We start from the raw sequence: 15,998 nt of genomic DNA, 5'->3' as shown, positions 1-15,998 counted from the left end.
GGAGCTGAGCTCACTGCAGGGAGATGCAGAGAAGCGACAGGTTCACCCTGCCTCCCCTCCCCGAGTCCACCCCTACCTGGGACCCTCCTGAATCCCGGCCTGGAGTCAGACCGCGAGGAGAGGGCCGGAGGGTCCTGGGGAACTCAGTGCTCGGCCAAGGTCCACATCTCACTCCAAGATGCCAGGCTGCCACGAGAACAGCTGGCCTTTCCTCCTGCTTCATCAGAGAACCACTTTCCTGGATGCAAGAGGTCAAGGCTGGGGCCACGCCTCAGTCATGTTTGCTGTCCATCGGCCAGACCCTGACAATGAGCCCACCCTGTCCCTGGTGCCGGCGGAACCTCTCAGTGTGGGCTGATTGTGGGCTCCTGTGGCTGGGGTCCCACTAGCCGGGCATCCTCGTTTCTTAGCAAGAGACTGGGCACAGGTCAGAGACAAAAACATCCATGGAGGCTGCCTAGCACACGTTGCTTAACTGTGTTCTGTGTGTGCTAAAGACACACGTCTTTTTTTTTAATTAAAAGAAACAGCTGTTTGGCAACCAGCTCAGGCCAGGCGAGAGGCTGCCCGGCGCGAAGTTCAGGCCGTCTCCGGCGCTGAGGCTGATGCGCGGGTGTTCCGGCCCGGAGACGGAGCAGCTGGCTCTCCATGCTGGGTTGTCATCCAGATGTCGACCGAGCTGGCCTGCAGTCAAGGCCGGGGTGGTGTGGTGAGTCTAAGGCTGGAAAGTGAAAGGAAAGGAAAGTATCTCTTGAGTGGGCCCGGCCTTGTAGGTATTTTCACATCCATTAACTCACTTAATTCCCACTCAGCCCAGCGAGGTAGAAATAATCATCCCAATTTCACAGGCGGGGAAACATTTGGAGAGGGAGAATAACTGGTTCGTGGTCACCTGGGTGCTAAATGGAGGCGTAAGGCATGTGGGCAGGTGCAAGGCCTCTCCCGCCGGAAGAGGGGTGTTGCCAAAGTGTAGCACGTGCTAGAAGAGGCCCCAGGTGCTGGGAGCCTGAAAATCACGTAAGAAGAAGAGCAGGAAGGGCGAAAGGCGCAGGTGGCACACACAGGGCCCGCGGGCCGAATCCGGTCTCCACCTTCTTTCATCCAGCCCCGCACCTTGTGTCTGCCAGGCGGCAGTGCTGAGCTCTCACTGGACTGTTAAGCAGTAGTTACACCGACACAGTCCTAAAAACACATTTGGCCCTTAGAAGGCAGCTGCAAGGCTCATGTGGCCCCTGGTGAAAATGAGTTTGACACCCCTGGTATAAGGACTAGAGGATGCCTACCAAGAGCACAACGACAACCAAATCAAGGTCACCGGGAGGTGGCTCCAGGCCCGCTCTGTGTGTCCCCAGAGAGAGGAGCCAGCTTTGAAGCAGCGTGGGGCCAACGTAAGGGAAACTTCTCCACCCACAAGGGCCTGAACGTGTCGTGTTTTGCTGTGTATAACCCCCCCACAACGTTTTTGGCCCAAATTTTCAGGAAAAAACATCTTTCATTTGAATTGATTTCATCCAATTATTTATTTATATTTAGATGCTTGCTTTTTTTGTAAAAGAATTTTAGCATTTATTATCATATTATATCATTATTCCTTTCTAGAGTTACAGTTTTAATGCATAAGCATAAAAAAATGAAAAACATTTATATAGATATGGAATTAGTACTACCCATGTGGAACACACATCCTTATTTTTCCCTCAAAAATTTGGGCCAAAAAAGTGCATATTATACACTGGAAGATGCGGGTACATAGTTCCTTCATAAAGTCCTGCTTTGGTCACAACATCACTGGACAATGTGTTTTTTATAGAACAAAATGGTTGACTCGTGAGGTTACACTTGAAAAATACTTATGGTTTCTAAGTTGCATTTGGGTTATTTATAATTGTGTGTCTTGACAGACAGCATTAATGTTCCTGCCATAAAAACATTACTCAAGTCGGAGCTACTGGCTCTGAAAGAGTCGTGGTGTGTGCAGAAGCCACTCTGCTAATAGAAAGGTTAACTTGTATTTTTGAATTATTGATGGTTGCTTGTTACTAATTTTTTTTTCCTCAGAAAGGAGGAAATAATTAATGAAGAGATCATTGCCAATGTGTCTGACATCTATTAATGGTTTCATCTTGCAACCAGATTAAAAGAGACAGCTGGTCCATGAATTTATGCGTGGAGACAACTCCAAATGTGCCGACGACTCCGTGGGGGCGGGGGCAGGGCCGCCGGGGGGCGGGGCCTGGGCACAGCAGAGGCAGCTGGTGCCAGGTCCGTCAGGCTGGCCCGGCCTCCCCGGCCTCCCCGAAGGGCTCTCTGAGGCTCCTCTGCTGCGGAGGGGCCCGCAGCGAAAGGGCTACAGCTCTCCTGGTGCCTTTCCAAACTCTTCCGCTCCCACGGGAGCCCATTAGCGCCTTCCCTGTGCCAGCCTCTTGTTGGCAGTCCTTCCACGGGTGTTTCAGATCAGTGGTTTTCAACTTGAACCTGCATCAGAATCCCCCCTGGGGCGGGTTACAACACAGAGCCCTGGGCCCCCACCCGCAGTGTTTAGGTTTCAGTAGATCGGGGGGCGGGGCCTGGAAATATGCATTTCTGACACGTTTCCGGGCGGTGCTCATAGGCCTGGCCCAAGCACCACACTTCGGGAACCAGCATTCCACCCGTGATCGCTGGGCGCTGCTGTGAGGCTGCCTGGAGGGGAGGGGCCAGCAGACTTTTTTTTGTAAAGACCAAGACAGTAAATATTTTCGGCACTGGGGGCCATGGGATCTGTCACAATTACTCAACTCGGCCGCTGAAATGCAGAGGGCAGCCACCGGCACTGTGTGAACGCCTATGCAGGGTGTGTTCCAATAAAACTTTATTTATAAACACAGGAGGTGGGCTTGGCCCACCGGAAGTAGTTTGCTGCCTCTGTTCTAGAGCAGCTTGATTGAACAGGATGGGAATGTTCTCTATCTGTGCTCTCCGGTGTGGCAGCCGCTAGCCACACCTGGCTGCTGAGCACTTGAAAGGTGGTTAGTGTGCAGAAAAACCGAATTTCTACGTTTTAAATTTAAATGGCTAGTGCTGCCAGGCATCCCATTAACAAGATTGAAGGCGCTAATGGAATGGTCATTCTGAGGCCACCTCCTCACACAGGGTCTTCGCCCTCTTCCAGCCTCGGTTTTCTCATGTGTGAGACGGGGACAAAACAGCAGTTACATCACCCGATTTTCCTGGCGGGGCAGTGGGGTGCCTTGGCCCCACACGTCTGCCCCCTGCCCTGTGCTTTGCTCCCCACCGGAGGGCTGGCTGTCCCTGGGGTTGGGGGAGGGGCTGGGAGACGGAAAGAGGCCACCTCTGCCTCTCCGGGCCTTTGCTTCCCTTCTCACTGTCTAGTCTTCCCCACCACATTGTCAGCCGCACTGGGGGTGGGGAGGCGCAAAGACCACGCTGACCACGCCCATCGTTCAAGCTGCAAGCCCAGGGCTCTGCCATCCCTGGCACGTGGCGGACTGCTAGCTCACTTGTGGTTCAAAGGGTGCCCCAAGTTTTAGGTCTCCCCTGTGCTGGGATTGAGAGATCTGCAGCTAAAACGTTTGAATACTTCCGTCTTGGCCCCTATCAGAGCGGAAAGGGAAGCCATTGTGCAGGTAGGGAAACCGAGGCCCAGAGAGGTCTTGCCAAAGGTTCCAGAGGGTTAAGGGCCGAGTCCCCCAAGGACAGGAGGCTGGCTCCTGGAGGAATTAAAAGGGGCAGAGCGTCACTTCACCCTCTCCAGCGTGGCACAGCTCACCCCAGGCCCTGCCCCCCTGCCCCAGCCCTGAGCTCCCCAGGGCGCTGGGAACAGGCAGGAAAGCAACCTGCCTTTCTTGTTAGCACTGGGTTCCTGTGAAGGAGGGTGGGAGACGCTGCTGTCCCTCTCCCCTCCCTGAGAAGCCAGTTCAGGGGGGCCCTGGCTGGAGGCATCTGTGGCCTTGAGCCAGCCCTCTCCCTCCACCACCCAGCAGCCCGGCATTACACGCCCAGGTGCCTTCTGAGAACTCACATCTCTGCAGCGTGCAGAGACAGCATCACCACAGGGGCCAGCCCCGAGGCCTTGGCAACAGGCCTTGGGCAGGCAGTGCTCCTTGGCCAAAGTTTCACAGGAAGCCTTCTGGACCAGTGTGAGTTTACCTGGGAGTTGCTGCCGGAAGGGCCCTGCAGACAGAGAAAGCAGCAGGTGCAACAGCTCACCCACGGGGCTGAGCATGGGGAGTTCTGTTGGACAGCAGGTGAGAGTAGCTGCTACTGAAAGAACAGAGGGTGGGGGGGGCAGCACAGGGGGCCATGGTGGACCCGGGGCAGGTCCAGCCCGATGCAGGGCCAGCCTGATGCCGCAGCTGCTGAGGTCGGGAACCAGGCCTGTGCCCCTAGTTCCGTTCCCTTTGTCCCCACTCCCCTCCAGCCCCATTCTGACCAGGAAGCTTGGCGGGCAACAGTGTACCATAAATAGTGGGAGGGCTCAGTGGGGTGCAGGTGGGTATGTGTTTTTAGGACACTATAAAAACTTCTATTTTAGGAGCAAGGGGCAGGGGAGGCTGGGATGGGAAAAATAGACAAAAAACTGTACTTGAAAAATAACTAAATAAAATTAAAAAAATACTTTTGGGAAAACTTGAGAGAGGGAATGGAGAGGAGCCCAAGGGAGCAGGGACAAGTTAGAAGTGTGTCACCAAGCTTTTTAGTGGTTTAGAAACCTCCTGCTCTCCGGGGTTGTCCCCTGGGGTCAGTCGTGCCCAGGGTCAAGGGTCATGGGTCATGGGCCGGGGCAGGCCTCTCCTCAGGCTTTGGGTGAGTGTTAGGAAGCAGCCAGCAGGTTAGCTCTGAGCAGAAGGGACCTCCTATTCCAAATGTCCCGAGGGCCATTCATCTCTGCGTCCCCAGAGACCGGCACAGAGGCAGGCACGCGGTTCAGTGCTCCGTAAGCAACTGTAGAGTATTAAGAATCGCTGAGCAGCCAGTGAAAGGTCGTCCTCTCAGCCCCTCCACCTCACCCCTGCAGTCTCATTTTCCCCAGACAGGGCCCTGGGAAGCGGGACTTGGAGAACCCTCTGAGTTCTGGCAGTTCTGTTGTGAGGGACACATTGGCTATTCCAACAGGCCAGTCCGAGCCCTTCACCTTTTGAAGGTGGCTGTAGTGCTGGGAGCCAGAAGGATGGAAGCCTGTGCCTAGGATTGCAGGTGTGGGGTGGGGGGAGTTAACGGGTCTCCATGCAAAGGGGCCATTCCACTCCACCTAGTGGAGACCGGGAGAGAGGCCCTGCGCTCTCTGCCTTAGCAGCTCGGGCTGAAGCTCCCCTCTTCTGGAAACCCTGGCCATGCCTGACTTTCCTATTTCTCCCCCATAGCCTGTCCAGTCTAATTTTCGGAATCCCAGCAAGGATGAATGTTGGGGCTGGGGTGCTGTGCTGAAACGGGGGAGTGAGTTTGGGCCAGGTTCACAGTGAGAATCCCTTGAGTACTTCCCAGGCGCCCCTGTCCCCGGTTCTCACAGCCCAGGGTCCCCGCCGGGACCCATGAGACCCCCTGACCCCAGCGGAGCAGAGATCCTCAGCCTGTGGGCCGAAAGGGACAGCTCTGACTCTGATCTATGGTTTTCAGCCCCAGCCAGGTCTTTGTTCAGACCGGGAAGAAAGAGGAAAAAGCTACACGGTTCTGCCGCCGGAGGAAGGGAATGGGGGGGGGGGGGAAGGGTTCCTGCTGTCTTTGCCCCCACAGCGTGCGGGTGAGGACAGGGGGAGGATGTAGGTGAACTAGAGGAATACCGAGGCGGCTGATGAGGTGGGGGGTGGGGTGGGAGGAGGGGGATGAGGCGACAGCGGTCAGGCTGAGCCCGAAAGAGTGTGCGTGTGTGCAGTGTCCTGTGTGTGTGTGTGGGGGGGTGGCGACTCGTGGATAAAATTGTCATCTCAGGAAGTGCTTGAGACCCTGCCAGCAGATGCCTGCCCCAGTTTAGGGAAGATGCCCCTCCCCGCCCCCCCCTCACCTGACCACCTCCCTCCTTTTCCTCTACCGCCCGTCCCCCCCCACCCCCCACTCACCTGTCTCCCACTCCGAGTTCAAACGGCTGCTCCCTCTTTCCCTCCACCGCCCCCGGTACCTGCGCCCCAGCCGGGCGGATGATGCTTGGCTGCGTGGCGCGGCACGGGGCGAAGAGGCCGGGACCCTGCGGGGCATGGGGGTGCACGAGTCGCTGCGGGGGTGGGGACGTGTGTAGGCGCGTGACTCTGCGAGAGGCCCTGAGCCGGCCAACCCCGCTGAGGGTGAGCGGGGGAGCCCGAGTGTGCCAGCCGCGGGCGTGTGCCAGGCGCGGGCGTGCGCGGGAGGGGGTGTGCGCGGCCGAGGCGGAGCGCCCGGGCGGGCAACGGCGGCGGCGGCGTTAGGACTCGGGGGACACCGCCCCCCGCCCCGTACGTCCCGCCCCCGCCCAGCCTCCCGCCTCAGTTCGCGCCGCGCCTCGGCTTCGAGCGCAGAGGCGCCAGCTCCGGGAGCCCAACGGAGCCAGACGGGCGCCCAGGGCGCTCCCAGCCCGCGGCCGCGTCGGCGATGCCGGGCTGCCCTGCGCCCGCCCCAGTCCCGGCCCGGGCCCCCGCGGAAAGGGGCTGAGCCGCCCGCCGCCGCCGCCCGGATGGCGAGCCTAGCCGCGCTCGCCCTCAGCCTGCTCCTGCGTCTGCAGCTGCCGCCGCTGCCCGGCGCCGGGGCACAGAGCGCCGCAGGTGAGTGCGCCCGCCCGGCTCCCCACTCCTCCCCGGGGCGCCCGGGCACCCGCCACGGGACCCTCGGAGGAGAAAGTTGTGCGCGTACGCAGGGGGCTCGGGTCCCGGTGGCCGGAGCCGGAGGTCCTGCCCGGACGCCCGCAGCCGCGTCCAGGAGCGCCCGGGGCAGCGGCCAGGGCCCCTCGCGTCCCGCGTCAGCCTGCCTCTGGCGAAGTTCCCCGCTTTACTCTCCGGCCGCCCCACCCCCCAACCCCCGGGGCTGGAGTAACTTTCCGCGGTTGTTGCCAGTATTTCCACTTGCTACCTCCCACTTGTCGGAATCTGTCACTCGAGTGTTTGGGGCGGCGAGATGAGAAGCGGCAGCGACGCCCGGCGTGGAGCGTTCTCGTCCGGGCAGCGTCTCGGGCAGCGCGCGCTTTTCCTGGGGTAGACTGGTCGCCCGCAGGCCGAGGCTTCCAGGGCGGTGGCTTTTCTTTTCCGCCAGGATACACAGGAAGCTCCAGGCCACCTTCGAACAGGCTGCGCCCGGTAAAGCTGGCCCTTAGGCTACTGCCAGTTGCACCTGTGGGTGTTTGTGTTAACGAGTTTGGCAGCAAACCTCCTCCCTCTACCCGGAGCAAATGGACGCCCCTGTTAAAGGCCTTCCACGTAGAGTGGCTTTGACCTGTGAGCTTCGGAAAAGTTTGGGGGACTCATTTGGGTTTGATCCTGGGGAGGAGGTGAGCAGAGGCCGTTTTCAGAGTGGGGTGGTGGTGGTTGGTTTGCCCTGGTGTGTTCCTGATGGTGCGTTAGCATGCACAAGAGACCCCCACGAGTTGGGGGGCTTACACACCAAATGCCACCGCAGGCAGCTCCCAGTCCTGAGCCCCCCAAAAGAGCAGTGGCGGGAAGGAGAGATAGGAGGAAGTGGCCGAGGTATGATTCCAAGTTCAAAATCACCTTGAAGTTTCATAGCACCAATGGGCTTTGGTGTGACACCTTGAGGGGAGGCCTCTGGAATCACAGAGACAGGCTGAGAGAAGCAAGTGGGACTTAGTGAAGGCTCGGTTTTGGGTTGCTGGCTACCAGCGGTGCCCATTATATCATCACCCTGAGAGAGAGAGAGAGAGAGAGAGAGAGAGAGGGAGGGAGGGAGGGAGAGAGAGGGAGAGAGAGGGAGAGGAAGGGAGGGAGGGAGGGAGGGAGGGAGGGAGGGAGGAGAAAGGAAAAGAGAAAGACAGACAGGCAGATGCAAAGGAGCTTTGGGGGAATGTTACCTCTATGAACAGGCTGCTTCTGAAGTTGAGAATCGCTGGGGTGACATTCCGTCGGAAATGCCACGGGGTCTCCCTTGCTCCAAACCAAAAACGGGAACTGCATGTGGGACTTAGGTGAAGGGACAGCCTGCTTCCGTGGCGGAGAAGTTAGACACCTCGGGTGCTTCCTTTGCGGTGTGTGACGCTGAAAGATCGGGTGAGCGAGGGAGAGACGAGGGGCAGCCAGGACACCGTTCTGAAGATGGGGCTCAATTCTGGTTTGCCTGGTTTTGGGTCTGCGTTAGGGGTGCGAGGGAGGGGAGGGAAGAAGGATGCTTATGACAGACCTGGAGACCCGGGCATGATTGGTGAGTTAGGTTTTCCTATCCTCCAAGTCCTTTCCGACCTGGCCCACATTGATGGTACTCACGATCCCGCGGCAAAAAACAACAGAAAGAAAAAAAGGAAGAAATTCCGTCACGGGTCTCATGCAATCCGTTCTTGGGTAGCTGGCGGTGAAACCGTTTGGGTTCGGGGACGAGTGCACTGCTGAAAGCAGACAGCTTCCAGATGCTCCCGCCAGGTGGCGCTCGCCCACAACTGTTAACATGCAAATCGAGCTGCTTTCATCTCAGGAATAGAACTTCTTTTCAATTTTTAAATGAGTAATGTGTTTATTCAGCAGCCTTTTGTTAAAACATTAGAGAAGTGTGAAGAGCAAGCACCTTTTCTTTGTTTGCTCTTTGGAACACAGGGGAAAGAAAAAGCAATCCTGGAGTACGATTTAGGAGGAAGTCGACCGTGAAGTCACGGTGTGTGTTTTTCCTGTTCCACCGGAGCTGGGCGCCCTTGCAAACCTACTACGGCATCTACTTAGCAAGTGACTGAGTAGATTCCGAGGGCTCTGTAGACCAGCGGGATTCGGCTGTGTTGAAGGCCTGGTGTGCTGTAAGCCTCAGTCGTTTGTAAAAATGGGGACTTTCTGTATATATCTCTATTCATTCCGGTTGCATGCTAACTAGACCATGTAAATTAGATGGTATTTTCCCCCCAGGTTCCTTCACGAATATCTGCATTTGTAGACGCAGGTTTGCCACAAATGTGGACTTTTAAAACTGGACTTATATTCTTACATTTTTTTCCTAAAGGTAGAAATTGGTGGAATCCAAATCTAGCATAAATATAACAAATATATTGATTTCCTTTAACATAGCTTCTTTAAAACTTTTTGTCAAGTTTGGGTAAACAATACATTTTTAAAATTCAGTGGTGTGCCCTCTATAGTTTTTCAATATGAAAATTCCCAGTCTGGAGAGCAATTTCGAATTTGCAAGCTTACCTTCGGGACGCAGTCGGGGTGACATGTTTTGCTTTGACACGTTGGTCACAGTGCCCAAAAGTCAGCGGTGTAAGCCTGTCACCAAAAGGCAGGGTCCTTCTTCCTCACTGCAAGATGTGTCTCATGAGTCAGGATGATTTTTCTAAGGAATGATGGTAAAAGAAGCACCAAAAATCAGCCCAGTGAGAGTGTGGCAAAACCTGCATTGGGGTGGGGGGAGAGGGAAACAGTCTAATAGATAAGGCCCCCCCCCCCCCCCCCCACAGCATCCATACCTTGAGGGCGAGAATGGGTCCTCCAGGGGGCTGACTTGAGGCCACAGCTGTTAGCAATGTAGCCATTTAACTCGGTCACTGCCAGGTGCCTCTGGGGAACTGTTAGCAGTAGCGGCAAATTTCACTTTCTGTCCTGGATCACTTGATTTGCTTCCTAATACAAGAAACCATTCATGGGCAAACCTGGCCTGGGTTCCGTTTCAGCAACCGCTGCAAACACATTCCTAGTGAAAGCAGACCATCTTTTTTGGTTTTAACCCCATTTGCTGTCTCTTCCCCTTGATTTCTCCTGGCTTCTGCCCCCCCTGTCCCCAGCGCAGCTCCTTTAGGTTCCCAGCTGCCAGCCGAGAGGCGTCCTCGGTCGTAGGAGCCATCACCTTTCAGAGCCACCGTCACGGGGCATTACAGCATCGTTCTTTTAAGCACAGGATACTCCCATGACTCTCTGACAGCGTGTTGCTGTGGAAACAAGAGCAAAGCCATGTAGGCAGTGGGCCCTTGATAAATATTTATCGATGATGATGATGAAGAGAGGGTAGCGTCTCGTGGCAACCGTGGTGAAGGTCCAGGGGAGTTTGTAAGTCGCCAGGAAGCCTGATTTAGAGAAACAAGGATGAGCTTTGGAGTCTGAAGTCCTCGGTGTGAATCCTGCCACTGCCCCTCTCTCTAGCTTTGCTGGCTCCAGCTTCTCATCTGTAAAGAGAGGATAATTGTAGCTGCCTCGCTGGGTTTTGTGCAGACTGAAGGCGACGTGTGCAGAGTGAGGGAGAGTGACTGGTGTGTGGCAGGACTTTTTTGTACCCGGGAGCCTTGTGCATTCCCAGCCTTGGCACTGACCCTCAGTTAGGGATGGCCAGTTAGGTGGTTGGGGTCTGGTGAGGGTGTCTAGTTTTTCTTCCTGTTGGAGGTTGATTCCCTGCCACCACTTTTAGAAAGAGATTTAAAATGAAATTTTCTAGCCGGTGACACTAATACATGTGGCCATTCAAGGGTTTAGATAGGACATGTTTTAAGTATGTTTACCTCCCTAAATTTCCTAAATGCGAGCTGATAAAACACACACACAGTCGTCCATCACAACAGAAGAGTGTGCGGGTTCCTCCTCTCTCCCTGGCCACTGCTGCCCTCCCTCGCCCAGGCTTCCTCACCTCAGGGCTCCCCTCACCTGTTTCTGTCTCTTACCTGGAAATCAAGTGCATGGCGCCCCGAGGCATTCAGGGGAAAGACACTTTGTGCACTGGATAAACAAGCAAAGAATAAGCACACACATAGAGACCTGTGACGTTCCAGAAAAGAGGGGAAAAAGCTACAAGATTATTGAAAATAGACCATGTCCGACAGGTTCAAGAGCATTCGCAGGCACCTCCGCACGCGGTGCTCAGAGGCAACACTGTGTAGGCGTTAGAGGCATTGAGAGTGTTTCTGAAATCTTATCAGATGGAGTCAGATTGGGTTGGAGGGGAAGACAGCTGTGGACTTTTAAAGTGGAATAATGGCGTTCAGATGCAGCCGAGGAGACAGTGGCGATCACAGGTGGTGTGTCTGGGTGGGCGTGGGTGACCCGCCGGGGTCGTGAGGTTCAGAGGTTTGGAGTGGGCTTGCTGGACTCTTTCATTTGCCTAGGAAAGGGAAAAATGAGCATCATGTTGTTTTTTTACTATCTATTAGTAAGAGTTTCAGGTAGTACAGAAGGTACAGAGGGGCCCAGAGAAGACGGTAGTCACAGATCCCAAGAAGTCAACTGTGAGAAATAAGAAGGAGTGTGAATTAAATGAGAAAGGCAGAGCTGGGAAGGGGGAAGGAGCCACTGAGCAATGGCGATCGTTTGGCCCGTTCGATGCCAAATGGTGGCGTTATTCCACGTGGCCCGTCCGCGGTGTCTGCACAGAGGACGGCCCCTCCGAGCGCCACCGGGCCCGCCATCCGGCCAGCGGAGCAGCGACACGGCAACGTGATCCGAAGGGTCACAGACTTATTTCCGTTTCACACTGGACTCCAACTGCTGTCTGACTCACGCGTGTCCACGCCCACGTCCGCCGGTGCCTGAGTGGAAGAGATACAAAGTCTTTCCAGCTTCTTGAACTCGCCGCTTAATGTGTTTATTTGGTGCTGGAGAAAATAAAAGATGGTGACGCCATGTTGGTAGGCAGGGTGGCAGTTTCTTTAAAAAGTTAAACACACACGTGCCGTGGGATCCAGCAACTCCACTTCCGGGAGCGAGCCCAACAGAAACTGGAAACATGTGTCCACATGGGGACACACGTGTGAATGCACGCAGCAGCATTACTCATGGCAGCGGAAACCTGAGACGAATCCAAGTGACCCTCCGCTGGCGAGTCCACCCAGTGGACCGGGACTAGCAACAAAAAGAAACGGACTCCTGGCAGGTGCTACAACGTGGGTGAACTTCGGGGAGCATTATGCCGAGCAGAAGAAGCCAGGTGCAAAACTCCACACGTTGCATGAAATATTCAGAGGAGGCCAATCCGTCGAGGCAGAGAGCAGATCAGTGGTCGCCTGGCGCTGGGCAGGGGAGCGGGGATTCATAGAGAAAATATTCCGAAGTGATAGAAAGAGTTGGACACTGGAAGGTGGCGATGATGATGGTGGTAACTATATCCGTCCTGGCTCCCAGCCTGTGATGTGTCCTCAATAAGTTACTTCTCCGTTCGGAACCCATATTTCCGCAGCTGTAAAAGTGGGCACGGCAGGGCCTTGGCGCTGGGAGAGCCAGAGAGAACTGCTGGAGGTTGTCCAGCTCCGTTCCTGGCACAGAACAGGCGCCCGGTAAACAGCATTACTATTACTTATCCTTTGCCAGTTTCCAAAATAGTTTGTTGCGTTAGTTCTTTGAAACGCATTATTTTCTGGTTGTTTTCCTCGCTCTCCTTGGACTGTGAATTAAATCAATGAACTAACATTTCTTTCCCTTCAGCAGTTTGGCAAAAATGAAAAAGTTTAAGGCTATCAAGTGTTGAAAATGATCTGAGCAATTAGGTGTCCATTGTTGAGCAGTGGGTACTGAAGCGGCTTTTTATGAGCGCTAAATCTGGCGGTGTCTGTGGAAATTGAAGGCGGGAATACCTCGTGCCTGGAGTGTTTTGGTAGGGTAGGGATTGGTGGGGGGGGGAGAGAATAGAGCATCCTTTTTCTTTCTCATGAAGCCAAGGATGTAGGCATTTCACAGAAGAGGAGGCGCTACCCTGCTCAGGAGCAGAGGCCACACGTGTCTGGCCCCTTTGTTTACCTACAGGGTGAGCAGCTCCCAGAGGTGAGAAAAGGGCTCCGTACCTGTGTTTTCTCGGCCTTCATGTGGGGCTTCCCTCAGCACCTGGAGGAACATCACACTGGTAGCCTATGCCCTGTTCTTGAACAGGTGTTTGCGAACCTTGGGCTTGCTGGGCACGTCGAGGCTCACCGTCATCAAGGTGAGGGCACAGCACTGCCCCTGACACTCCCGGGGCCAGCTGCCCAGGGCCCCGGATAGCCCATTTCCTTTCAGGTCGCCCCAGCTTTGCTTTACTCCCCTTTTATTCCAGTGGTTCCAAAGCCAATCCCAGGACCACAGACCCATTTCTCTGGGTCCTCGCATGTCATGGGGGCGATTTTTATTCATCCTTGCGTTTCATCCTGCATCTGACTCTTTGGAATGGAGCATGAGTTAATGGGCTCATGCCAGCAAGGAGAACTTTTTAAAGGGCACTTAATGGTTGATCATCTTGAATGAGTGGCCTTGGAAGAAGGGTTGGATGCGCTTTGATTGACTGTAATTATGGCCTATTTTTGCTGCTCAAACAGTTGCAGGTTGGTTCAGTCGGATTCATTATCAGATGTCTTAGAGAGTGTGCTCATTTTTCTGGAGAACGGGCTCGTCAGCCTCGCCTCTAGGTGTCCTCTCCCAAACCTGTGGTCACCTATTTATTTTTTTGAGAGCCCTGGTCCCTTTTTTTGTGGCGACATCAGAAACCGAGGTCCATATTGTGGCGTTTTGGTTGAACTCAGGAGTAAAACAGAATCTGACGGGGGCCGCTGCTGATGTCGGAGGCGGAAAAAGGAAGATCTTTTAGACAGCATGCATTTATGACCATGTGTCTCTTTGACTTTTTAAAATTGATTTGAGCAGAACTTATTCTAATGAAGAATATTTTTGACATTGTCATACTCTGCTTAAATTAGAGTATAACTTAGATGCTAATGTCACCATTTCTTTCTTTTTTTTTGAAGTAATTTGGGGTTGACTCATAAATGCCTGGGTCCAGATGAGTCTTGTCTTTCTGTGTGTCTTGGGCACCAACTTTCTGAAAAGAAGAGAAACAAATCCTAGTCTCCCCGTAAGGGAGGGAGACTAACTCTGTTAGTTATCCTTGGCTGTGTAACAAACAAGTCTGTCCCCCCCGCCCCACAGCCCCCAAATGTAGTGGCTTTCTGTTCTCACCATTTCTTTGGGTCAGGAATCTGGGTGGGGCCACGGCGGGGTCCTGGTTCTGGGTCAGTCACAGGATGCAATCAGGTGTCCACGGGGCCTATAGTTGTCACTGTGGGAACAGGGAAGGATCTGCTTCCAGGGTCACTCTGGTGGCTGTTGGGAGGGTTCGGTCGTTGGCCTGAGAGATTCAGTTCCTCAGGAGCTGTTGGTCCAAAGCCAGCCTGGGTTCCTTGCCAGAGGGTCCCTCCCTCCCAACAGAGTAGCTGGCTTCAGAGGGAGCAACGCAACGGAGAGGGCAGGAGAGAGCGTGAGCAAGACCCCAGTCAGGCTTTTGTAACTTAGTTTTGGAACTGACATCTCATCGTGTTTGCCGTATTTTATTTGTTGGGAGGAAGTCATAGGTCCAGGCCATGCTCAAGGAGAGGAAATCGCCCAAGGGCTGGAACCCTGGGAGGTGGGGGGTCACGGAGAGCCATTCCAGGAGCAGCCAGCTGGCCGTAGCGACCTGAAGAACAGGCCGGTGCAGGAGTCTCGGGTCCAGGGGAAAAGTGTCACCTGTAAAGTGGGTCCAAGTCTTTCAACTCTTTTTATTATTTTGGGCATGAGGGTTAACTTGGTGTCACGCTTTTACTCTTCAAAGGCCTTTGAAAAGAGGATTTACTATGTTAGCACTCACTTTGCTCACATCTTAAAAAAGTTAATTAGGAATGTCAGAAAGTAAAAACGAGTTACCAGAAAGATCCATCAGAAAACTCCTCAAACTTCACCCTCGAAGTTGAAGTGCTATGATGTCTTTGTAAGACTCTACATCCCTCATGCCAGTATGCAGATTTCACAAAAACCAACTGATAAAAACCACCAAACACATTAAGGCTACAGGATAATGTAGCTGGAATTTCATATTTTTAGTCCATTTGGACTTCCCAGTTCTAAAAATTAGTACTTGTTTTAGAGCTCTTGGACACATTTCCAGAGGGTTTTGTCATGTAAAACTCACGTGGAGGATTTGAGAATGACAGTGTGAGAAGTTTGGATGTAAATGTACAGATGGGTACAGGGACCACACCGTGTCCGGCCCACACTCACAGTGGCACTGCTGTGACAATAGTCCGGTCATTACAGATGAAACTCACCGCAGTGTCCCTTCAGGCTCGGGCCCCCGAGGTCTTGTAGTGAATCCAGGTGGGCAGGCGGACCTTGGAGTTCCTGGGGGGGGCCTGTGCTCAAGGGCGGGGCTGGTGGTTGTAGTTCCAGGGGTCCCGTTGTGCTTGTCTCTGAATTATCTACAGTTAGGCTGGAGGGTCACCAATTTATGGGGGCTCTAACCCCAGGTTCTTTTGAAGTCATTTCCACAAGGTGCCCTTGGGGAAGGACGAGCCAGGACACCTTGAGTGGGCCCTCTCTCTGCCCTGGGGAAGTGTTTGGCCCTCACTTTCAGGGGTTGGGTTTTTGAGCACTTTCTCATATACTGATGGTCGTCTCAGTCCTGTTGAGTCAGGTTGTTTGAAGTTGGGAGCCAGGCACCCCTCTGGGTGTGAGGGAGGTAGGGGCGTTGTCTCCCCATGCGCGGGGCAGGGCTGCCTTGGGTGGGTGCATGGAGTCCGCGGAGCAGCCTGTGCAGGACTGTGTCAAGGACCCCATCCCACCCCGAGGTACCTGTGTGAATTCAAAGCCATGTCCCTGTCCACTTCTCCTACTTCCACATCCTGAGCCCCGGGTGTTTTTACTGTGTGTGATTTTCCCCTTTTATTCAGCAAATCCTTGCTGAGTATTATCCATTTACTGTCCCTTGACCTTTGTTAGGATGTGCATGTACTAGGGTGGGGCGAATGGTTTTCGGCTCAGAAACTTCAGAAACCAGGACTTTAAGCCAAGATTCTAACGTATTTCAAACTGGGAGTGGGGTGGGGAGTGCAGGTAGGGATAGGGGTTGGGGGGTGGGAGTCCCGATCAGCTATTTTCAGAAGCTGGGAGCATGGCCAGCCTCTTCTC

The 15,998-nt window shown here is 54.3% G+C and overlaps 1 protein-coding gene across 10 annotated transcripts in view; it reads left to right on the top strand.

Moving 5' to 3' along the window:
- The first annotated feature begins 6,496 nt into the window (after positions 1 to 6,496).
- PTPRT (protein tyrosine phosphatase receptor type T) overlaps positions 6,497 to 15,998 on the top strand; it is a 925,330-nt gene continuing 915,828 nt past the window's right edge. For all 10 annotated transcript variants that reach the window (XM_053671225.1, XM_053671224.1, XM_053671220.1 and 7 more), the window contains exon 1: positions 6,497 to 6,731. In XM_053671225.1, the coding sequence (XP_053527200.1) occupies positions 6,644 to 6,731 (88 nt within the window). In that variant the 5' untranslated portion in view covers positions 6,497 to 6,643. The remainder of the gene's footprint in view (positions 6,732 to 15,998) is intronic.

The sequence above is a fragment of the Artibeus jamaicensis genome, unplaced genomic scaffold (assembly GCF_021234435.1).
Source record: "Artibeus jamaicensis isolate MK-2021 breed Jamaican fruit bat unplaced genomic scaffold, CSHL_Jam_final contig_685, whole genome shotgun sequence".
Taxonomy (NCBI): domain Eukaryota; kingdom Metazoa; phylum Chordata; class Mammalia; order Chiroptera; family Phyllostomidae; genus Artibeus; species Artibeus jamaicensis.
Note: the sequence above shows the minus strand (reverse complement) of the source record. Positions and strands in the feature narration are given on the sequence as shown.